The sequence below is a fragment of the Mchenga conophoros genome, linkage group LG1, assembly GCF_057382185.1.
Source record: "Mchenga conophoros isolate Kocher_MC1m ecotype Shallow Benthic linkage group LG1, M_conophoros_male_GT1.1, whole genome shotgun sequence".
NCBI lineage: Eukaryota > Metazoa > Chordata > Actinopteri > Cichliformes > Cichlidae > Mchenga > Mchenga conophoros.
In genome coordinates, this window is record NC_140526.1 from 6,590,549 (window position 1) to 6,615,177 (window position 24,629).

The window sequence follows — 24,629 nt, forward strand, 5'->3', positions numbered from 1 at the left end:
ACGACATTCCAATGTCATTGCTGTATAGCCTGGTAGTGTGGATCAGTGAATCGATGTCTCGTTCACTCTTGGCATACAGCTTGATGTCATCCATGTACAGGAGGTGGCTGACAACTGCTCCGTTCCGTAGTCGGTATCCGTAGCCAGTCTTGTTAATGATCTCACTGAGGGGGTTCAGGCCTATGCAGAACAGCAGTGGGGACAGAGCATCTCCTTGGTAGATCCCGCACTTGATGGTGACTTGTGCTATGGGCTTGGAGTTGGCCTCTAGTGTTGTACGCCACATCCCCATTGAGTTCCTGAAGAAGGCTCTTAGGGTCCCATTGATCTTGTACAATTCTAGGCATTCCAGTATCCAGCTGTGGGGCATTGAGTCATAGGCCTTCTTGTAATCAATCCAGGCAGTGCACAGGTTGGTCAGTCTGGTCTTGCAGTCTCGGCTGATTGTTCTGTCTACCAGTAGCTGGTGTTTTGCGCCTCTGGTATTCTTGCCAGTTCCTTTCTGTGTCCCGCTCATGTATTGACCCATGTGCCTGTTCATCTTAGCCGATATGATGCCTGACAGGAGCTTCCATGTAGTACTGAGGCAGGTTATTGGTCGGTAGTTGGAGGGGACCGGTCCCTTCTTGGGGTCCTTGGGGATCAGGACCGTCCGGCCTTCAGTTAGCCATTCCGGGTGTCTCTCGTTAACTAGCAGCTGGTTCATTTGTGCTGCCAGACGCTCGTGGAGTGCAGTCAGCTTCTTCAGCCAGTAGGCGTGAACCATGTCGGTGCTGTCCAACTCTTCATACTGGAGACCCTTTCTTGGATATCTGCCACTGTGATGGTTACTGGACCCTGTTCAGGGAGGTCGCTGTGGTCTGCCCTCAGATCCTCTAGCCACTGAGCATTGCCGTTATGGGTTGCATCCTTCTCCCATATGCTCTTCCAGTATTGCTCCGTCTCCAGCCTTGGTGGTGCTGTTCTCTTATTGTTCCCTTGCCACTGAGAGTACACCTTTGCTGGTTCTGTGGAGAACAGCTGGTTTATTCTCCTGCCTTCTATCTCTCTGGTGTACCTCCTCAAGCGGCTGGCCAAGGCCGTGAGTCCTTGCTTGGCAGTTTCCAAGGCCTCAGGTATGGACAGCTTGCTGTATTTCTTAGGCACCTTATTTGTCGCACCTTGCTGCAACTCCGTTAGTTGGCTAACCTCCCTCCGTGCTACTTTGATCTTGCCCTCTAGCCTCCTTCTCCATGGAGGGTACTGCCCCTTGTCACTGTTCAACTTGTAGCCAAGCATCTCACTGATCACTGCTGCCGTATTGTAGATCAGCTTGTTAGTGTCGGTAATCGTGGTTGTAGGTATTGCCCGTAGTGCTGCATTAACATCATCTAGCAGACCTTCTGAGGGTACTTCACGTAATCTTGGTAACCGGCTATGTATGTGTGTGTGTGTGTGTGTGTGTGTGTATATATATATATATAATATAAATTCAAATATAAGATGGTAATGAGACATAATATGGCCTGAAGATGACAACACTAACAAAAAGACAGGGTCTGAGTTGGATGTGACAGTTTCTAGATGTGAAGATTTTCAATGGAAGTCACCAGGATGGCCAAGAATAGAAATGAAGGTTAATTTTTGAATGTGGCTACACTGCAAAAATGACATTTTTGGCTGACAGATTGTTGTATGTTGAGACTGTAGTTACCAAGAGTCAAGAACTATTTGTATTTTTTATTCAGAAAGAATATAAATGAATATGAATGAGAATATAAATTGTAAAGTGATTAATCATTTTCTAGATAAATAATTTTTTTTTACCTAACTGCAGTACACACTAAATCATTCACAGGTCTGCTGTCTTGATTAGATACCAACAGGCAGGATATTCAAAATTATATTTAAAGTGCATGATAGTCTTATTTAAAGTATATCATCTTTAATTCTCTAATGCATACTTCATGCATGCACACTTCCACCAGAGAGAAATCTCCAGTGATCCCCTCTCTCTCCAGAAATGATTATATCAGAGGGACATTTCAGGTTGAGCTGCTTGGAGACAAAGTTGGTGTTTTAATTTCAGTAAAAACAGGTTCGCACATGCAAGATGAAATTAAAGGTTTTCAGTATAACACAAAGATGATGGTTAGTTCTGATGTTTGTGTTTTGTGCTTTAGAGAGAAATATATTAATATAGACATAATAACCACCTGAAGATCCACATTTGGCAAGCAATGAATAGAAAAATTACTATATGACACCTGTCTCACAATCTCTGCTACAATTATATGTGTAGTTATGCATCTCAAGGTTGTGTCGGTACTTTTGTGAGCCAGGTGGATCCTGGAAGGTGCTTTATTTGCTGTGATCAGGCATTGCATTATTACCTTTAGTGGTAGAATGCATGTTTTCAAGTTAAAATGAAGTTTGTTAAGATACGCTATTGGATCTGCAATTACCGCGGCTGCTGGCACCAGACTTGCCCTCCAATGGATCCTCGTTAATTGAGAATTACAGAGGAAAAACAGAAATGTTGCAACTCTTTTTCAGCTGCTCTGTAACTGATATTTTCCTCCAGGTCTTTCTGGAGATTTTATTGAGGGTGAAAGCAAACAAGAATGGATCTGACATTGATTATATTTGCAGTCACAGCATGGTACAGATTTCTCAGACACCAACAATGAAGCCAACCACAGAATGTGTAGCAGCAGTTTCGATTCAATTTCAGCCAGTTTGTTATAATTGAACCCATTCATTAGCTTCAGCAGTCTGTGGTTAAAAGTATTGTGCCACCTACACATTACACCTACAGAAGCTGTTTGGACCATGGAAACCAATGGCATGAAGCTCCCAGCACACAGTGTTTGTGATGACATTAATACCAAAGGAGGTTTGGAACACAGTTTGCAGTTAATGATTCAATGGAGCGTGGGCAACTTTTACCTACTATGTACCCCAGCACTTCCCACATCCCTAACTTTATTTGGTCTGCCACTTCATGGCTGAGTTGCTGTGGTTCCTAAACACTCACACTTGCAATATTGCCACTTACAGCTGAATATCTGGGAATATTTAGGAGGGAACATGCTGCGAAGATGGCATCCTATTAGAATACGACACTCTTCAGTGAGCTCTTTAGAATGACCAATTCTTTCACAGAGGCTTGTTAAGGCAGACTGCGTAGCTGGAGGCTTGATTTTATAGACCTGTAACAACATGACTGAAAATACCTGTGCATGTGTTCAGATTTAATAATTTAGGAGAAATTTTAGCATTTTTACCCCCAACAGTGTAAAAGGATTTTTTTTTAAATTTGCACTTATTACAAAACATAGTAAGGACGTGCATGACTGTTAAATCGTATGCAGAGCAAAGTGGATCCACATTAAGCTGTGAAAAAACCGCGTATGCAAAGTGGTTGCTTGGTGGACAGATGGATGGATGATTACTGCTGAGGAGGGAGGAAATGGGAGAAATCATAAACTCCAAAATTAGAAAGAAGGATAAAATCGTGGGTGATGGGAAGGAGGCGGGTATCTCAACATGAGCATCTCAAAGTGTGTGTTCATGTCAGTGTGTGTCTATGTGTATGGAAAAGACATGAAGAGAGAGACTGACAGGCAGAACTGTATGAGTTGATTAGTTTCCTGCTCACTTATTAGGATGCAGATTAGCTGCATTGAGAAACATCTGGGAGCTTTTCTCAGGCTAACATGTTCCTCATTCTCTCCTCACTCTTCACATCCTCTTTCATCATTTCTGTGTGAAATTCAGACCTCTTTTCTCCACTTTCCATATTTTCTCCTTTCTCTTTTTTCTGTTTATCCACCCATTTTTTCCCATTCATTTCCTCCTTCTAACCCCTCTCCAGCCTCTGTTTTCATAGTCTCACCTTCTGCCCTCACTCTGTCAGCACTCTTGTTTCTCTTCTGCAAATGTCTCTTTTACGGTCCTCCAGTTTCCTCTCCACTCTTCTCATCCTGTCAGTCAGAACTGTCTTTTATTCCTTCTTTTCATTCCATTTAAATGGCAATGAGGAGATTTACATGAAGTCTTTAAATGTAACTGTGTCATCCAGAGTAGTATTTGACTGGAGGCAGTATTTCCAGAGTGGTGTGACTACTTTTTCTCTCTCCCTGTCGCCACACAGAGAGTGTGGAAGTCCTGGTCCAATTTTTCTTTAAATCACCCCCTACCAGCTCAGTTGAAGTCTCAGTGACTCTGACCGTAAATTAAGCTTTTAAGCAAGTGAAACAATACTACATATTAAAGTTAATTTATTTATATTTATCATCTGTCTACAATGTTTAATAGAAGCTATTGTAGAACAAATGAAATTACATAAAACACCCAGTGGGTGTTGTATTTTGGTGTAACGGTGTGCCAATAATTTTAGCTGTCTTTGTTCATTTCAAAAAGAATAACATTGGACCTCTACAACCAAATGACCAGCAGCAGTGGGGAAATCAGCTTCAGAAAAAGAAGCATAAATCAATTTCATGTGAACAATGTCTGTTGAGAATGAAGGTAGATGAAAGACAGACCAATTATCACATTATGGGAAGTGGTTTAGATAATGGAAAAAATAATAATAACAAGCAGTACCTCATTTTAAATTGGACTTGGGGGATGTTTGATTCATGAAGTCATGAAGACTAATCCAGTTCCCTGAAAATTATTTTTTCTCAGTGGCTATTGACAGTCTTGGGTTGTGCATTGTCTTTATAAGGTTTATAATTGTCTGTATGAACAAAGAAACTGTCAGTCAGCTTTAAAGACATTAAAAAATTGTTAGTTATCACCAGAGATAGGCAGTAACGCGTTACTTGTAACGCGATTACTTTTTTCAAGTAACGAGTAAAGTAAGGGATTACTATTGCAAAAACGGTAATTAGATTACCATTACTTTCCCGTAGTAACGCTGCGTTACTGCGTTACTAAAACCGTGATTTTTTTTTTGTGAGAATGTCTCACGACAGTGACGTAAGCCAGTGCGACGTTAGTGACAACAGCTGTGTGCAGATCAACAATGGATCACATATCGATTGTGGGAGAGAGTATGAGCGTGCAGCGTTTAAAGCGTGGAAGTACTGACCTTACTTTGAGTTTGATTCCATATTAGCACATTAAAACATTAGCGTCCATCGTGCGTGGGAAGAAAACTTTTTACAGCGAAAAAAACCCCTAAACTTCCAAACAAGCACCGAGTGCGCTACAACGTAATGGGAAACTCACAGAGAAACTCGCGGATTCTTCAACTGACCGCAGCACACCTGCACCAGGGTAAACCTCCGCCTACCGCAGTCCTGCTTTACAGGTGAAAATAGAGCAACAGGACCGCTGAGTCTTTGACTTTATTTATTTTCTGCTGTGTTTTACTTGCATCTATTTGAAAGAGTGAGTGTAAACACAAAAATTATTTTATTTTATGTGCTGGAATGTGCAGAAAATAGGTTTAAATGTTAAACTAATTTATTCAAGTCAGAGAATGTTGCATATAATTAAATTTTTGCTTGATGCATAAAGTTAAAAGATTAAAACTGATAAAACAAGTTAAAAAAAAGAGACTTTTCCATTTGATTACATTTTGTATGATGGATTATGTAGAAAAAGTAGAATTGGGCTGAAAGATCTATCGCTTTATCACCTCTTCAGGTTGTAAATAGTGTTTTTAAAAAGTAACTAAGTAATTAATTACTTTTGAAAATAAGTAATCAGTAAAGTAAAGGGATTACTTTTTTGGGGAAGTAATCGGTAATTAGTTACTGATTACTTTTTTCAAGTAACTTGACCAACACTGGTTATCACACTAAGGGTATATGTGCCGTTTTTATCTAGATGTTGGAGGTGGGGGTTTTTATGTCACACCTTTTGCTCTGTTTATTTTATATATTTAGTATACGATAAATATGTAACAGAGAACAGTTCGCAGGTCCCTTGGTTTTATCATTTTACTGGCGCTAAAATAGCTGCCACGACCAATTTTTGCTGTAAAATTACTGTAATTTGTTTGGATAAGGAGAACATGATTTCTTTAGACGTTTAGCCTTTGTGACCACGTTTGACTTTATTTTAATTGATAGGGAATATTAACATTGTGGTCACGTAATTTTTATCAGAACCTGTAACAAACTACAGGCCACTACCAGCTGTTCAGCGACAGTGAGCATACATACTTATAATGATGTTGCCCAAAGTGGAGACTGAATAACGAAGCCTCCCCGTGAGATTTGAATCCTCACGGCTGTGCTGTGCCCAGTCTTACTTACAGTAGGACCAGACGAGACAATAACCTTTAAAGTGTCTGATGGGAGCACTGGCTAGGACATGTGTATTACAGTGGACATAAACAGTACACAAAGTCAGTGAATGTTCTGTAACAATATATATGTCATCCCTGTAACGTGGATCACAAAGCCATGAGCAGGAGGTCATTTCACTGCCAGTCACAATGTGTGTTCCTTGTTGTCTGGGCATGTGTGGTGTCCACGCGTATCTGTAAGCAGCCCCTTGCAGTCAGCAAAACCAGCCTGAGGACAATGGGAAGTGATGTGCGTCTCAGAGCAAATGCAGCTCAGCTGTCTGTTTGCTGTGTTTGTGTGTCAGTGTGTTTGCGTACAGTGTGTGTGTGTCTGCATGGGTCTCGTTGACTCACACTGGTAGCTGCTAGCGCTGATGTGGCATGTTTCCTTATCAAAGTCTGCTCATCACATTTTACTCTTTATGTGTGTCACTGTGTGCATTTCACTTTCATACATGACTTCAGCTAAGAACACTGTTGTGAAGTTTGCATGTGGTTACCATGACTCCAAGACTGCCAGCAAGGAGGCAGTTAAAGGTGAGAGTCTTGCTTGAGGAGGCATGCTCTCTGCCACACACCAGACATTTCTCAAATTGTTCAGCCATTTGTGTTAGAGCTTAGCCAAAGATAATTCATCTCCCTTTCCAGCTCGTAGGTGGCTACTACAATAGAGTGAGACATGCATGAACATATCATAGCAATATCGTGTTGAAAATCTAATTTCAGCTTTATAAGACTTGCGTGCCGAATTGTGTGTTTGTAAGTGTAGTTACAGAAATTCATTTCCCATGAAATTACCCCTCTGCACTGTGAAGCCTGTATTACTGTGATTTTTCTGGTGTGAAAAATACACTCTGAGAGCTTTTTCTCTTGCAAACTATAATGTCACAACAGGTCTCAGTGCAGTGTTTGTAGCAAACATAAAAAGGGCTTCAAATAGTGATTAGTTTTCTTGTGTATCAGCATATGAAATGCTTTCTGCCACATATTTGGGAATCAAAGCTGAGCACAAACATTGATTTTCTTCCTTTTTGTTACATTTAAAATTTAGTATTATATCATTTTTGTATTTTCTATGTAACCAGTGATTTTTTTGTCACCTTTTTAAGTAGTGAGTTTAGTTTGTTTTTACAACCCAGATATCAAAAGAAGAAACTTAATTCAGGTTAAAGTTTCCCAAACATTATGTGGAAAGCCAGATGAAATTGTTGGTCAAACAGGTGTTACAGGTGTTAATTTATTAATATTAAATGTCAACACCTTATATATGAATAAATGTTTCAAAACTAGGCTAAGGTTTAATAAGCGGGTGTTTTTGTACAGTCTATGAAATAGCTTGTCTGATTTTATGAATCTAATAAAGGATCATCTGTGATAGATTATATATAAGAAATACACTTGGTTTACACTTAGTGGTGAGAAACAAACTGTCTTCTCATATCACAGAACAAAGACTGGCAGTATGGGTTAAAACACAGTGCCCCTTACGTACCTTCAATAATATCAGGCTAGGATTTATTAGAACGGTGTACTTTTGTCCAAATCAGTCAGTGCACCTCATCGGTTAAATCTGAATAATGGCTAACTGGCAGCTCTTGGCAAGCTGTCACTGAAACTGGACATAACATATTGATGAGTATAGCAAATCCAAGCATGGCACCCGTCTTTTACTTATCATTAATTTAGCCATAAGCCTACACAGTGAGCTGTGCTTCCACATATATTAGAATTCTTCTTCACTGGTTTCTGGGAAGAAGCATTCACCGTGTTATTAAAAGCCAGAGCACCCACCTCACTAAATATAATTACCTCACAAGATGCTCAAACATCTTGGTCATTAGTTTGTTTTTGTTTTTTGGGGGAAACCAAGTGTTCTGCCCAGCAATTTGTGACTGGCCAGGGCATAATTTTTAACATTTTGCTAGATTAGAAAAAATAAATCTCTCAGCAAGAGGTCTTAGCATTCGGCAGTGTTTGAAAACCTGCTCACAAGTGACTAATGTGAACTGGGAAAATTGGGACAGAGCCCATGGGAATCTACTTGCATAGTATAAAATATACATTGTGTACTAATTTTAATCTCTACATTAATTCAAAACCCCAATCTTTACTGCAGATGATAGGTTTTCTGATTAATCTGAAGGGTGGGAAAAGTGCCTTTGCTTTTCTGTTTCTTCTGATTGTGTGTACACATAGACATAAACAAGCAAATCCTTATTTGATTTTACTATTTTTGACAGTTAGACAAATGGACTATTTTGGTTGCAGAGCCTTTTCAACAGTGTACATGAAACTATACTGTACAAAGAAACGCACACACAAGCCCTATTCATAAAACGGTGCTTACCGTCTCTGCTTAGCTCACTATCACTATGATGAAAACACGCACAATGACCAACACAGAGTACAGAGGCCAGTTCATCCTCCACTTGATTAAGTTAGCCCTGCAGAGGAGATGCCATCAGTCTTAATGTTACACGAGAAAATAGGCAAGCTCAGTCTGAGCTGGATAGGCTGTACTGCGTGAGAGAGGGTGAGACACTGAGACTATATTGGCAGCATAGGATGCTCGAGAATTATTCTTAGGATCTTGTTTTGTCTATTGTGAAGCTGCTATGTAGTTGTTTCATATTAACTAAGGATTGAAGTATGTGGAACAAAAGAAGCCTCACAGAACACACACACACACACACACAAACACAGACTCATTTTATCTCCTGAAGCAATGGCGTGCCCACTGAGTTGTGAAGGACTTCTGCATTGATGCTGTTTGTCTATCTTTTTCTCTTTATACATGAGTGACTTTGTGCCACAAAATTTGTAATGTAGCAAATTTTTGCCCCCTTTCACTGATTGAAGTTTCTACTTTTTCTGTTGTCGAACATATTGTATTCGTCAAGAGCCCTCAGTGTATTTAAAAAGACCTATGAACAAAACTGCCTTGTTATTAGTAGAGATGGAATGATACCACGTTTTTATGTCCAATACCGATATCATAAATTTGGATATCTGCCGATACTGATATGAATCCGATAGTGTTTTTTTAATCAATAAAAATGTTTTTTTAATATCTTGCTGCTTTTTGTATAAGTTCATACTCAAGTTACAAAAAAACAAACACTAAAGCTATTCTGTTATACCTGTATGTAAAAAATATACTGCACCCAAAATATTTCATAGTTCAGCAATATTGATCAATCTAATAAACTTAAACCTACTCCATCCTCCCTATTCTGGTATTTTAAAGAGTAAGCAACCTAACTAATAGGGTTCTAAAACTCCCAGCAAAAAAACCCCAAAAACATAGGGAACCACCCACCCTCCACCTCATGATGCTTAATCGACGTAATCAACTTTAATTTGATGCAGTGTGGGGGAAAAAATCCACAGAAGTCAATTATTTTTCAAGAATAATTAAATAGATTCAGCATCTTTCTTCAACAGAATTGCAGACTGCACAGATGGAAAAAGTACTATAGCTTACCTAGGGTATATTAGACTTAATAGTTACTATATACAGTAATGGACTTCTATACATTTTTCATCCGATTAAAACTTTGGGTGTAAGATTCGGATAATTATTAAAAGCTACACATTTTAAATGAGAATAAGAAAGAAAAGTATGTCTTTGTGCCCCCTTCTCCCTGTTCATGCCTTATAGGCCCCACCTGGCTAAACTTTGCTAGACCCGCCCCTGCACAGTTACCAGCCGTCAGCTAAGTAGAAAAAGATCCTGGTGTAAAAAGTAATATTAAATAAATTCTAACAACAGCTTATCAAGCTTAAACGTGCTGCTGTTGTTCAGCCGCTGGTTTCCTCTTTCTGGCGCGAAGTGGGCCAAAAACAAACAAGAGAGACGGACTCACAAACCGATCAGCTGATCATTGATCAGTTTCATGATTGAAGTAGCAGCAGGAGAGGGAGGAAGAGGCAGTCGCTCCATATATCGGTTGTTAAGCTTACCGCGGGAATGCTTTACAAACATTCAGAGATGAACTTACACACTTGCTTTACTTCTCTCGGGATAACTTTGTCGGAGATGAAATGCCGGTTTGGTAGCGAAATGCTCAACCAGACCACTGACAGGTCTCGCATGCCACAGCCGCTCTATCACGTGATGCATACTGCTCCGAGATGCTAAGGTTATGAGGCGAGTTACAGCGTGTCCCAAATTTTGTGAGGTGCTTTTTTGATATTTAACGGATCGGATTACATTTTTTATTTCTCTCCAATATCCGATCCAGTAATTTAGGTCAGTATCAGACCGATACCGATACGTAATATCGGATCGGTCTAGTTATTAGTTTTTTATTTTACTTTTTTTGGCTTTAAATTTAACAGGAAAGAAAAGGGAAAGTAAAGCTTCACACAGACAAGGTCACTCTGACAGTTATTTCAGAGAGGTGCCAATTTTGACTGAGTTTTATCTACACATGAAATGAACACATCAAATCGTTTTCTCTTATATGACAAAAAACAGAAATTGCCATGTATATTAGTTTTACTTCAGTATGCAGCTTACTCTGAAAATGGAAAACGGATGCAAGAATCTACTGAAATGAGCAAATATGCATAGAAACAGATACAGCATGTAAGGAAAAAAAAGAGTTTGTACAATTTGAATGAGTTTGAAAGTCAATATTTGGTATGATAACATTGATTTTTCAACACAGCCAAAATTCTTTTAGGCAAGCTTTCCTGTAATTTCTTAAAGTTGTCTTCAGGAATAGTTCTCCAGGCTTCTTGAAAGACATTTAAAGCTCTTCTTCGGATGTTGGCCTTTTGTTCTGTTCTCTGTCAAGATCATCCCACACTAACAACGCTGTGGTCCAGACCCTGGGGAGGCCACTCCATCACTAATAGTGTTCCATTGTTTGTTATTTTGGCAAGAGCTCCAGTACCACTGGGTCAAATGCAGCTCCAAAACATGACAGAGCCTCCACCGTGTTTTACAAATGGCTGTAGACACTCACTGTGCCTCTCTCAGTGTCGGGGTCTGTACAAATTGATCATTTGCATCAAAAATGAGCATTTTGTGCGTGTGTCATTCATTCTCGTTCTTCTGTAATTCAGAATATCTCAGCATTTACTCCTTGTTTCCATTTCTTAACACCCATCGATTAGCACCATTCCTGATGAGCTTTTGGTAAACAGTAGATGGATGAACTAAAGGGTTAGATAAATCTCTCAGGTCCTATGTTAGATCTTTTCAGGGGTTTTCCTATTGCTTAAGAACATGGCTTTTATATAATGTTCATTTTCTGTAGGCCCACATCCTTTTCTTTTGCCCTTCACTTCTCCAGTTTCCTCAGATACGTCAAAGGACACACTGCACAACATGCAGAGATATGCCCGGGTGCTCCGGTGAGTCCCAAATAGCTGATAGCTTTCTCACCCCATTGTTGCAACAATACAATGTTATGCTCATCAAACTGATTCAGCTAAAGAAATGAGACCAAGTTATGTGTTTTTGTGACAAGCTGCTAGTAACAAAGTACCAAAGAGATACAGTTAAAAATGTTTTGGTTCTTTACTAAGTTGTCTGCTATGTGTAGACACAACACTAGTTAATGATTTGAGTTAATAGCCTTTCTTTTGCTTGAATGATTCATAGGTCAGTGTTAAGTGGCTTAACAAACAAAGAAAAAATTCCTGGGAACATTGTCAGGTACAAGGACTAGACTGAAAATGAGTGAAAAAGCAACCAAAGACCAAATAAACACTTGAAAATACCTTCAGAAAGCCTGGAGAAATATTGCTCAAGGACATCTTAGAAGCAAATATTAACGAATCAGGAGTGAACCAAGACTTTTGCTCAGTACCTTATCAGTACCTTTATTTTTGCTGTAAGCATTCAATTTCAGACATGCAACAGATGCTATTTGTATTCCAGCTGCATTGTGTTGTTTACACCCGTCGACCCTTTAATGCACTGACATCTGTCTGTTTTGCTCTGCTGTTTTGATCATTCAGGATACATTTCACATATAGTGTTACTCGGGATGCATTTTAAAGGTTACTGCTAGATTGACGCTAAAAAATGAAACAAGTTCACAGTTTGTGCTGCAGCCCACAGAGATGCACAGACTCCACTGGAAATGGTGTTCTTACACTTCGGGTTTCCTAATCGACCTGTTAACCACACAGACATGCTGCTGGAGTGAAAATGGGTGTTCTCTAATAATGTGTGAATGCGTTTTCAGTGGTGCAAAATGGATCTCAGAAAAAATTCCATATACTGTATGTAGCAGAGGGGATCACGGAGTGTGTGCATTGTAGCTTTCAGTCTCTCTAGACTGTTTCTGTTATGTCCTATGTCCCTTTTCTTGATAATCCCAAGTGGAACTTAGTTCAAACAAGTGGCAATCTGAGCCCTCGGTGTTGTATCTTTACAGGGTCAGTGACAATGACAGAAGTACTCTGACTCAAAAGAGCCTGAATTTCAAACACACCATAAATAATCGGATCCCTTGGATCTATTGATCATTTGTGTCCTTCATAGATGACTTTGGTGAGAAGCCTATAAAGTGTTGATGTGGCGTTCACTCAGAGTTGATGCTGCAGTATAATTATACGCTGCACTGTTTTTGACCATGTTGCTGCATTAGGCCAGATTTCCACTTGTACTCCCAAAAACTTTGATCTTTTTAGAGCCAAATGACCTCGTGTTTTCTAGTGTCATTCAGCTTTATCTAACTTTATTCGACATTCTAGGGCCTTAGAAAAAGTAAGAAACAGCCTTGGGAATTGGAAAAAACAAACTACAACCCTTGTCAGATTTCCTTCTCCCATGTGATGAATGGCCTGTGATCACTGCTGGCCAGATTTCATACCCCAACATGAAAACATTTGTAGTTCATTTTTGGCAAACAAATATTGACAGTATCATAGAAACTGTACCTATGTGATTACTAAATGTGCTTTGAAAGGCATGTTTAATGAGAACAAAGCAAGGGTCCCAGTGAGCAATGAAAGCATTTTTCCTGATAAAATTCAATTTCTCAGTCAGACCTGTGTACCAAAGATGTTAAGTAGAAGCTGATATGCAGTGTGGTCAGTTAAGGTCAAGGAACACATGCTTTTCTTTGATGGGAGCTCCATCTGAATTCTGCCGCAGGCATATACTTAATAGGCTTGTGAACTTCAAAGCACCAAATTTGCCTTTGCCCCGTGTACGCCATTTGTTTTTAAATCAAAGTTTTAAAAGGAAAAAAAAATCCTTGTTTATTCACATAGTGGTGTCAGACAGGTTACCACATAGAGTGACCAACGTATAAGAAAATGGTGCAATGCAGTCCTTCATCTCTGGTGCATTTGCATATGACATAGGCATAATTGGTCACACTTTGTTTGGCTAGCGTATCAACGAGTCATAACAAAATGACATCATTGCTCCACGTAAAAAGGGTGGTGTTGTAAATATTCACTCTGGAATTGGATTGGTTGAAAAAATTGGCTTAAAACTGATTACTATTACTATTTGTCACATAGTAGATAAGTAGTAGTCATGTAAAAATTTTAAGAAGATGGATAGATGGCAATTTACTACATGTGAAGTATATATATATATAATGTGCAATTGGTGTTCTATGTCATAGTAGAAGATGTAAATGCAGAACTATATCTTTTATGGTTGTAGATATCCTAACACAGAGACTGATGAACAACATCTTTGTCTGTATGGACTGCCCTTAATACCTACTGATTTTACCTACCACTTGCTAATGCTTAGTTCTATAAATATTCTAAACATGTCAGAGAATGAATAAAAGAGGCATGCTGATAAGTGAATGTTTAATTGAGGGAGGAGAGAAAAAAAGAGTCCATGAATGGATGAATGGAGATCATGTAATGTGGAGTGGTCCAAAATTCACAGATCGCCTGCTGTTTCTACATTAGAGTACAGCTCCCTGGTTTCAAGGGCTTTTACATAGCTAAGAAACTTCACAAAATAATTGCAGCACTGATTTTTGTTCAGATGTTATCGAGGCTATGCATACACTAAAACTGTTTGTAGTTATTTATGAACATTTGAAATTTAAGGCTTTATCCATCCACTGACTATATGATTTTACCAAGGGCACTGGGATATTCCCTTTGAGTTTGGCTTTTGTTTAGTACATTGCTGGGTGTTGACCTTATTAACACAAAATCGGGCTTCAGCGTGACTTCATCAGGCAAATCAAGACAACCTACACCCAGGACCCTATTAGTATGCTAATAAAGTCACTTCTCTAATGACTGCTTAGCAATTCAGTGGATTTTGTCTTTGCTCTGCTAGTACACACAAATGAGGGAAATACTTTCTTAGCATGCACGTCCACAAACGCATGCAGTGCTAATAGTTTGCACATTTATTTTTCATGTTTTTCAATGCTAGCAATTATTTTATAACCTCCCCTCTCTCCCTGTATTGTCCAGGTCCACCTAGTGCAAAGAACTGATTAATAAGTTGTTAAAATGCAATGTAAATATGAGGAATGCTTAAGCATGGTTAATAGTGTATTATTTGGATTTCACTTTCAGCATCTGATTCATTTTGAACAAATTCTTTTATCTGCCTGATTGGTGTTTGATATATATATATATATATATATATATATATAGATAGATAGATATATAGATATATAGATATACACTGAACAAAAATATAAACGCAACACTTTTGTTTTTGCTCCCATTCCCCATGGGATGGACGTAGAGACCTAGAAAAGCACAGTGGGGGGGACTGTGGAGAAGGCAAACGAACTCAACAACTTCTTCAACAGGTTTGACCAGCCCACAACCCCCCCACCCTCACCCTCACCTTCACTACAGAGTCCTCTCCCCACTCTCCTGCCTCCCTCGCTTCCCCCCCTTCCTGACACCATGACACCCCCCTCCTCCAATCCCTCTCTCAGCAGCAAGACATCTCCCCCCCTCCCCTCCTCCCAAACATCTCCCAGTGTCACAGTGGATCAGGTCAGGAGGCAACTGAGGAAGCTTCGCCCCAGAAAGGCAGCAGGCCCAGACAAGGTGTGTCCTAGGATGCTTAAGGCGTGTGCTGCTGAACTTGGGGAGCCGCTACAACGAGTCTTCAACCTCAGTCTGCGACTGGGGAGAGTGCCCGCCCTATGGAAGACATCCTGCATCGTCCCGGTCCCCAAAAAGAACCGGCCCAATGAGCTGAATGACTTCCGACCGGTGGCACTGACGTCACATCTTATGAAGACTCTAGAGCGGCTCTTCCTCAACCTCCTCCGACCACAGGTACAACATGCCCAGGACCCACTACAGTTTGCATACAAGGCGGGTGTCGGAGTGGAGGATGCCATCCTGTACCTCCTACACAGAGCCCACTCACACCTGGATGGGGGAAAAGGCACGGTCAGGATACTGTTTCTTGACTTTTCCAGTGCCTTTAATACCATCCGGCCCTGTATGCTTCAGGAAAAACTGAACAGGATGGAGGTGGACCCCTGCCTGGTGGCTTGGATCTCCGACTACCTCACCGACAGACCACAGTACGTCAGGCTGAAGGACATCACGTCTGACACTGTGGTCAGCAGCACAGGAGCACCACAGGGAACTGTGCTGTCCCCTCTTCTCTTCACCCTGTACACCTCTGACTTCTGCTACAACTCTGAATTATGCCATATTCAGAAGTTTGCAGATGACACGGCCATCATGGGGTGTATCTGGGATGATCAGGAAGAGGAGTACAGAAGTCTGGTGAGGAACTTTGTCGCATGGAGTCACACAAACCACCTGCAACTCAACACCTCAAAGACTAAGGAACTGGTTGTGGACTTCGGGAGGTCCAGAGAAGGTCCACTGCCGGTTCAGATAGAGGGGGAGGAGGTGGAGGTGGTCAACAAGTACAAGTACCTCGGGCTGTGGGTGGACAATAAACTGGACTGGTCATGCAACACAGAGCACCTGTATAAAAAAGCCCAAAGCCGACTGTATTTCCTCAGGAGGCTGAGGTCTTTTAACATCTGCAGGAAGCTCCTGAGGATGTTTTACCAGTCGGTGGTTGCTGGAGTACTTTTCTATGCTGTGGTGTGCTGGGGGAGCAGCACAGCAAAGAAGGACTCATCCAGGCTGGAGAAACTGATCAGGAAGGCTAGCTCTGTGGTCGGCATGAAGCTGGACACTCTGGTGACAGTGGCAGAGAAAAGGACATTAAAGAAACTGCTGGACATTATGAACAATGCCAGACATCCTCTGCACACGGCCATAAACAACCAGAAGAGTCTGTTCAGTGACAGGTTGCTTCTCCCCAAGACAAGAACTAACAGACTTAAAAACTCCTTTGTCCCACACGCCATCAAACTGTTTAACTCCTCTCTGGAGGGGAGAGGGAGGGGAAACAGGAGGACAAAGGAGGAGGGAACAACTAAGCTGTAGTGCCTCTTCACCTCACTGTGCAATACCTTGTGCAATACTTTTTGTAAATAGTCAACAGTGCAATAGACTCAATACTTGAAATGTGCAATTCACTTGTATTTTTATTTTTTATTCCTATTTATTCTATTTATCCCCTTTGTATATTTTATTTATATTTGTCTCTGTATTTATATATGTGTGTGTGTGTGTGCGTGTATATATATATATATATATATATATATATATATATATATATATATATATATATATATATATATATATATATAACAATTCTGTAACTGTAACTTCGGTCGTTGCTGTGCTTTTTGGAAGTCGAATTTCCCAGAGGAACCCACCCGAGGGATTAATAAAGTTCTATCTTATCTTATCTTATCTTATCTTATCTAAAATTCATTCCAGATACACAATATAACCATCCCTCCCAAACAGTGGTCACAAATCAGTCCAAATGTGTGGTAGTGGGCACATCTGCCATATTGAGATAATCCATCCCACCTCACAGGTGTGCCACATCAGGATGCTGATCTGACATCATGAGTAGTGCACAGGTGTACCTCAGACTGCCCACAACAAAAGGCCACCCTGGAATGTGCAGTTTTTTGCGCTATTGGGGGTCTGGGGACCCAGAACCGGTCAGTATCTGGTGTGACCACCATTTGCCTCATGCAGTGCAACACATCGTCGCATGGAGTCTATCAGATTGTCAATTGTGGCCTGTGGAATGTTGGTCCACTCCACTTCAATGGCTGTGCGAGGTTGTTGGATATTCGTGGGAACTGGTACACGCTGTCGTATACGCCGATCAAGCACATCCCGAACATGCTCAATGGGTGACATGTCCGGTGAGTATGCTGGCCATGCAAGAACTGGGACATTCTCAGCTGCCATCTGCCCTGAACAATGTGAACCATGATTCATCCGTGAAGCGCACACCTCTCCAACATGCCAGATGCCATCGAATGTGAGCATTTGCCCACACAAGTCTGTTACGGCAAAGAGCTGGAGTCAGGTCAAGACCCCGATGAGGACGACGGGCATGCAGTTGAGCGTCCCTGAGACGGTTTCAGACAGTTTGTGCAGAAATTGTTTGGTTGTGCAAACCAATTGTTCCAGCAGCTGTCTGGGTGGCTGGTCTCAGACGATCTTGGAGGTGAACCTGCTGGATGTGGAGGTCCTGGGCTGGTGTGGTTACACGAGGTCTGCGGTTGTGAGGCCGGTTGGATGTGCTGCCATATTCTCTGAAACGCCTGTGGAGACGGCTTATGGTTGAGAAATGAACATTCAATGCACGGGCGACAGATCTGGTTGACATTCCTGCTGTCAGCATGCCAATTGCACGCTCCCTCATTGCTTGTGGCATCTGTGGCATTTTGCTGTGAGACAAAACTGCACATTCCAGGGTGGCCTTTTGTTGTGGGCAGTCTGAGGTACACCTGTGCACTACTCATGATGTCAGATCAGCATCCTGATGTGGCACACCTGTGAGGTGGGATGGATTATCTCAATATAGCAGATGTGCCCACTACCACACATTTGGACTGATTTGTGACCACTGTTTGGGAGGGATGGTTATATTGTGTATCTGGAATGAATTTTAGGTCTCTACGTCCATCCCATGGGGAATGGGAGCAAAAACAAAAGTGTTGCGTTTATATTTTTGTTCAGTGTATATATATATATATATATATATATATATATATATATATATATATATATATATATATATATATATATATATATATATAGTGACTGTTGGCGAACTGATACAGCAGCACTTCAGGTACTTGTTTTACAGTGCTGTATTATTGTGCTGCACCTGTAACACGTGCTGAGTATCATGTCTAACTCTTGCCATCTCTTCTTCTACAGTACTCAGTGGCCTCTGCTCCAATGACTGCCCTGAAGGTGTTAAGGTAAGATATTGTGCTTTGTTTTTTCACTTTTCTAATGATGACATAGAAAAGGTGTTATGTTCTTATATGTCTGACCACAGATATATCTGTCTATCCATTGCACTTATCTGTGTACATCATCGTCCTCCAGAGGTTGCAGTCTTCCAGTATTCTATAGCAGGAAGAGAGATGGTACAGCTGCTGGCCAAACTTTACATCAGTGCAGAGCATCAACTTTATATTTAGGAAATTAGCAAGGAGGATCTGAATGGGTGATGTGCATTTAAGCTTTAGAGCAGCATGAGCTCTTCTTTATAAGTAAAGTACCTATCATTTAATGCAGCTTGAGAATGTGGGAAAAAAATGAAATGATACGTTTTGGTTTCATTCAGTAGCAGTACCAGAAATGTGCTGTTTATATTTGCTTTTTCATAATGGAGAGAAGTTACAGACCTTCATAATAAATTTATAACAGATATCAATACTTGGTTAACTCCCTGACGACATTATGTAACTTTCTGACGTATCCAAGGCTTCATGTTTGCATCGATGTGATGAGACCAAAAATGTGATGTAAAAAAAAAAAAAGAAAGAAAGAAAAAGGTAACAATAAGGGATTTTTGTTTCTCATTTGTTGGACATTGTGTAATAGCAAATAAAGGCTTTTGAAATCCTGATGTGATAAAGCAGTTACAGAAACTTACCAGCTGCTCAGACTGATAAGAGCTTTGCATAAAACTGTTGATGGGCTTCTTGCTTTAGATACTGACGAGAAGATGTAGTGCAGTCCTAGAAAGTCTGTTTGGTATTCCCAGTACAAGGTATTCTACTAAGTGCTGATAATGTCCCCTGTACCCATCACTGGACTACACTGCACATTACCAGATGAGGTTGCATTGAGGCAAGTCGAGTGGGGTTGAGCTTTTTGTGTAGGTCCTTTTGGGAAAGCTCTGCATTATCTGATGGCTGCTAATATGAATTGCATTGCAGAATGATAGCTCTTGTAGCTTCCGTTACCGCTTCTGTTACTATAACAGAGACTCCATTCTCCATTATAGCTTGTACCTTTCATTGGTTATCACAAGAATTGCGCTGGCTTGCATCAAAATAGGTGGAAGTTCAGTTTCATGTTCACTTCTCCCTGTTTTTCCTTTTGTCCCTCTCCTGCTTTGTCAGTTTTCTTTGTGTGTGTGTGTGTGTGTGTGTGTGTGTGTGTGTGTGTGTGTGTGTGTGTGTGTGTGGGGTGGTGGTTGTGGTGTGGTGGTGGGGTGAGGGTTGCAGTGCAGGACCAAATACCTCTTTAGGATTACTTTGGTCACTAGCAGATTGGAAAACACTGGCTTGTCTGCAAACACTAACCATGTATTGGGCAAGTTGCAGTGAAATTTCAAAATGTGAAAAATGTGCGACACAAACCGGAAACAGAACACACTCTGTCAAAGTAAAAGTTTTGCCTTACTACTGCAACAGTCACATTTGAGTTTAAAGTTCCCATTTGGAATTGTGAAACACTTCTCACAGTTATTTAGTGAGTAGTTGGCATTTTCCATATTAACTAGTTGTATCGCTAATATTATATACTAGCAACCAAAGCAATCAGAAGGAGGTTTTTTTTTTTTTTAGTGCAGCGCAATATACCACTTTGCAACCAATTTTACACTAGTGACAGCCCGCAACCACTCACTGACCAGTCGCAGAAAACACACTTTTCCCTAGGGATGGGTACCAGGGGTGACAGTTAGCAGTCAGTGCACAGTGACTACCAGTAACCATTCACAACTGACTGAGAAATAAACATTTTTCCCTCGTGCGTGGCGGTTGCCAGCCGTCCTCTAGGGCTGTGTGAATGGGACCTAACCGTGGTTGTGTCAAGGGCTCTTCAGTGGTGTCTGGTGTCTTGCGTAGATTGCTTTAAATGCCCTTTAAGCACATATGGCTACTCATCGCATGTAGGTGGACAAAGAAATAAACAGAAAAAAGACTGAAACAAAGCAGCCAGTAACATCCACTACTTGTATTGTCTCTTACCAGTGGAAAGCCCTTTGCAAAACACGTTAACTTTGGCATCAGCACAGGCTGCTGGTGTTAGAGTTGTTTTTGTTTTCTGTCTGTCTACTCTCCCGCCCGTTTGTTGTCTAACTGAAAGGTATGATGAATGCTGTAGACGAGTGGAGCTCGTGGCTGTTTCTACTCCTCTCGTCTCCCATCCATCAAACCCCTTTCATTTCACTCTCCCACTCCTCTTCTTCTTAGTCACACCTCTCTTCTGCTGTCTTTCTTTCTTTCAGCCCACTAGTCTGCTCCTCATTGCACTCTTTCCTTTTTTTCTTTTTTTTTTACCTCATTTCTATTCCTCTCTCACCCAACTGCTGAGTGTCACAGCATAAAGGCCCAAGTCTCCCTTGCAGCGTGTATGTGTGTATAACAGGCTCATGATTAGTTGATGTAAAGCGAAGGATGGCGCGACAGATCTCTTCATTAGTTGCCATCCCTTCATAATGAAGAGATAATATGAGAGATGAGTATCCACCCACACAGGCACGTAAACATGCAACCGTCACACTCATTTATGCTCAGTCAAATCAGCTCAGTCCGACTTTTGCGTGTTACCTACTAGTGGAAATAAAACTGAAGAATGACTCAAGGTCACTTGTGCCTGTATCACTTCCACCGCACCCTGATTGTTTCTCTCTGTCCTCTTTTTCACCTTCACTGACAGATAACTGAAGTGAAAAGAGATTGCAAAATATTAGCTGTTGTTCGATGTCTTATTTATGTGTCTACATGTGTTTTTTTGTCAGCCTTTTGGTGTGAACCAGCCAGGCCCCTATGTCAAGTACACCACAGTGGATTCTAATGGTTACCTGAAAAATGCATCAGGTAAGACCTTTTTTATTTTTTGGGTGGGGTGGGCTGATCTTTTCCTGATAATTCTAAATAACTCTGTAATGATGTAGAATAGCCAAAATAAGCGTTCATTTCTTTGATATGTTACCACCTCAGCTTTAGCACACCAGCAACAATTATACCTAATACCTATTAATAACTTAACCTTCTGACAGTGACGGCTGTCCTTTGTCTGGCTGAACTCCACAGGTGTGTTTCGGAGGATATTGGAGAAAGTAGAGACTTTGAAGAAGAGGGGCATATTGATTTTTATTTTCTTGTTTTCTCCTTTTATAAGTGAAAATAGCCTTTAAGCTTTTTAGTCTCAAAGACTAAAAAGGCTGAAATAGAAAGGGCAGCTGAAATAATGGAAAATATAGTGCTTCACAAAGGTGCTATAAAGGAAAAGAAAACAAATGAGTTTGATGTGTCAGATCTGTCTCATCTGACCTGTCGTAATGCAGTTTTAAAGTGTTAGTCCATGTTTACAAGTATTATGACTTAAATATGAAACCTGGAGTTACTGCATTGGGTCTGCCTGTGGGATACAGATTTCTTATATTTTGTGGAAGACTATCGTAGAAAAATACTGTGAAAGCTTGCAAAACACTCGGGGCTCTGTTTCTCCTCTGAAGTGCTTTCCTTGCTGAAGCAACACTCAGAAAGCTGTAGCTTCCTCTGTTTTTTTTTTTTCCTTTTTTGATTCTTTTTTTCCTTTGGATTTAAGTCCAAGTTACTTGTCTTTCTAGAAAGTGCCAGCATCACACGACAGCTGTTTTCTTGTTGCTGTTTATTTTGTCATGCTGCATCACCTGCCACCCTCCTTATAATTCGTGAAGAATACGTTCATGATCGTATGAGGCCATAGTGACTGTTTGTTATGGATGGAACTGGTTAGGAGAACTGAACTGAAAATATGTCGCCTACTGACAAACAGCTCCACTTCATGTAAGCTCGAAGGACTGTTCCTTGCACATTTCACTCTATTAAATAAATTCCTCTTGAAAGTCATGTCCATAATTACTTGGACAGTGACACAGTTTTTGTAATTTTGCCTCTGTCCACCACCCCGTGGATTATAATTCAAGGGGTTTTACAAAATATTCTGTTAACTGTAGTTTGAGCTGTTAATGCTTAACAGCAATTGAACAAATTAAGAAAAATGTAAATATTGGGATGACGTTTACTTGGAAGCAAATCATTTGTAGTCAGTGACTGCCAAATGCTGTTTCAGTAGCTGCTTAAGGTTCTGCTTGTTCGTGGGTCTCTCTCCATTCAGTTTTGTATTTATTAACTGAAAAGCTGCTCTACTGGTTTGAGATCAGGTGACTGGCTTTGTCTTTGAAAAATATCCATTATTTTGGCTTTGTTAGGAGAGCTGAATTAAATTTCTGTTTCCTGTTGAAAAACAGCTCTTCTTGTATGGTCAAAGGACTATTCTTTCCATAGTACAGCTACTGTCATGGTCCTGGGTCGGTGACCCAGCGCTTTTAGTTTGTTATCATTTTCATGATGATGATTGTTTTAGTTCTGTGTTATATTCGGTCTGCCTCTGAGTCTGCGTCTGGATCTGTCTGTCTATGGTGTCACCCCATCTGTTTGTGAAGCTGTCTGTTTAGATCTGTGTCTTGTTTGGTTCCCCGTGTCTGAGTTTCCTGTTTTATTGTGAAGGTCTGTCTGATGTGAGTGTTCAGTTTACATTTCCCCTGTCCCGTCAGTTCTGATTTCTCCCAGCTGTGTTGCCCTCCTGTCCCTCATCCCCTGATTACTGGTGTGTATTTAAGCCCTGTGTGTTCTCCTGCCTGTTGTCGGCTCGTCTGCACTCATCCGTGTATTTCTGCGTATCTCTGCATTCCATGGTGTCCTGTCTCTGCGTCCCTCTGCCCCGCACCCCCTTTGTACGGTCTCAGGTTTGCTATTTAGTTTCTCCCAGTTTAGGTTTCCGTTTGTAAAGTACTCATACCTCGTTGCCTGTTTTTGTCACCACCACCTTTGTAAATAAAACATCACTCGTATCATCAGTTTGCTGCATCTTGGGTCCTCCTTTTCCTCCACACCACACGGCTCCCTCCGCCAGCCGTGACAGCTACAGATGCTTTTGCACTATGCTTTGTTTTTGTCAACCGCTGTCCAATGAGTTTTGAACCCGTTCTCACTCCTGAGGCGTAATATACCAACGATTTGTCACGTCCTGTGGCAGGAGGAACGCGAAAGATGACCTTTTGCATTCTTATGCTACACGCCAGGTTATGGATTAAATCCAGTAGAATGACGCTCCAGTGGTAATACACGTTCCAGCCCCAACCATAACCTTATCCCTAACCTTAACCACGACTTTAATGACGTTAGATAGTGTTTTCCAAAGCGATTTAAGTAAAATTAACGATTCCTAACGGTTCTCATGTTTCTCAATATAGGGACGTGGTGGGTGCCCGGCACCGCAATATACCAACGATTTGTCACCTAGCGTAAAATGTTACTCTTTGAGAGTGAGAACGTGTTGCAGTTTTGCAGCAGTTGGTTTAATCAAAGCAGATAGTTTACACTTAAAAACTTGTACTTCTACCAGCACTTACATTATCAATAAACACTAGTGACCCAGTCCACCTGGCAGCCATACAAACCCATGGCATAACACTGCCTTCACCATGTTTGACAAATGATACAGTGTGCTTCAATCACGAGCTGTTTCTCTGCTTCTTCATGCTTTTCTCTTCCCATCATTCTTGAACACATTGGTTTGTTCTTCCCACAGTGTTTTCAGTACTGTGCCAGATCTTTCAGATGTTTTCTAGCAAAGTGTAGTCTAGCTTTCTTGTTCTTGAGTGTAAATAGTAGTTTAAAACTTGTTATGCCTGTATTTCCATTAATGAAGGTGTCTCTCGATTATAGACTTTGACATTGAGTGTCTTGACATTCAAGACCACATCAGACAGTCTTCAGTCACTCACGTTTTACTGTTTCTCTTACAGGTTTATTTTGTTTTTTCAGCCTAATGTTGGCCTCCGTTATGCAAACAAATTACTCTTTAAACAGTTAATGCAATTCTTTTGAATTAAAGCTGAATGTCTGCACTTCAATCATATCTTGATTGTTTGATGTAAAATCCATTGTGGTGTTGCAAAGAGGAAAAAAAATTACAAAAATTCTGTCCTTATCCAAATCTTACATACCTT

At 40.7% G+C, this 24,629-nt stretch overlaps 1 protein-coding gene across 1 annotated transcript in view; it reads left to right on the forward strand.

Moving 5' to 3' along the window:
* Nucleotides 1-24,629, forward strand: part of itfg1 (integrin alpha FG-GAP repeat containing 1) — a 163,700-nt gene that overhangs the window by 103,683 nt on the left and 35,388 nt on the right. The window contains exons 13-14 of the mRNA XM_085292496.1: nucleotides 18,545-18,588; nucleotides 21,369-21,447. Of these exons, the coding sequence (XP_085148622.1) occupies nucleotides 18,545-18,588; nucleotides 21,369-21,447 (123 nt within the window). The remainder of the gene's footprint in view (nucleotides 1-18,544; nucleotides 18,589-21,368; nucleotides 21,448-24,629) is intronic.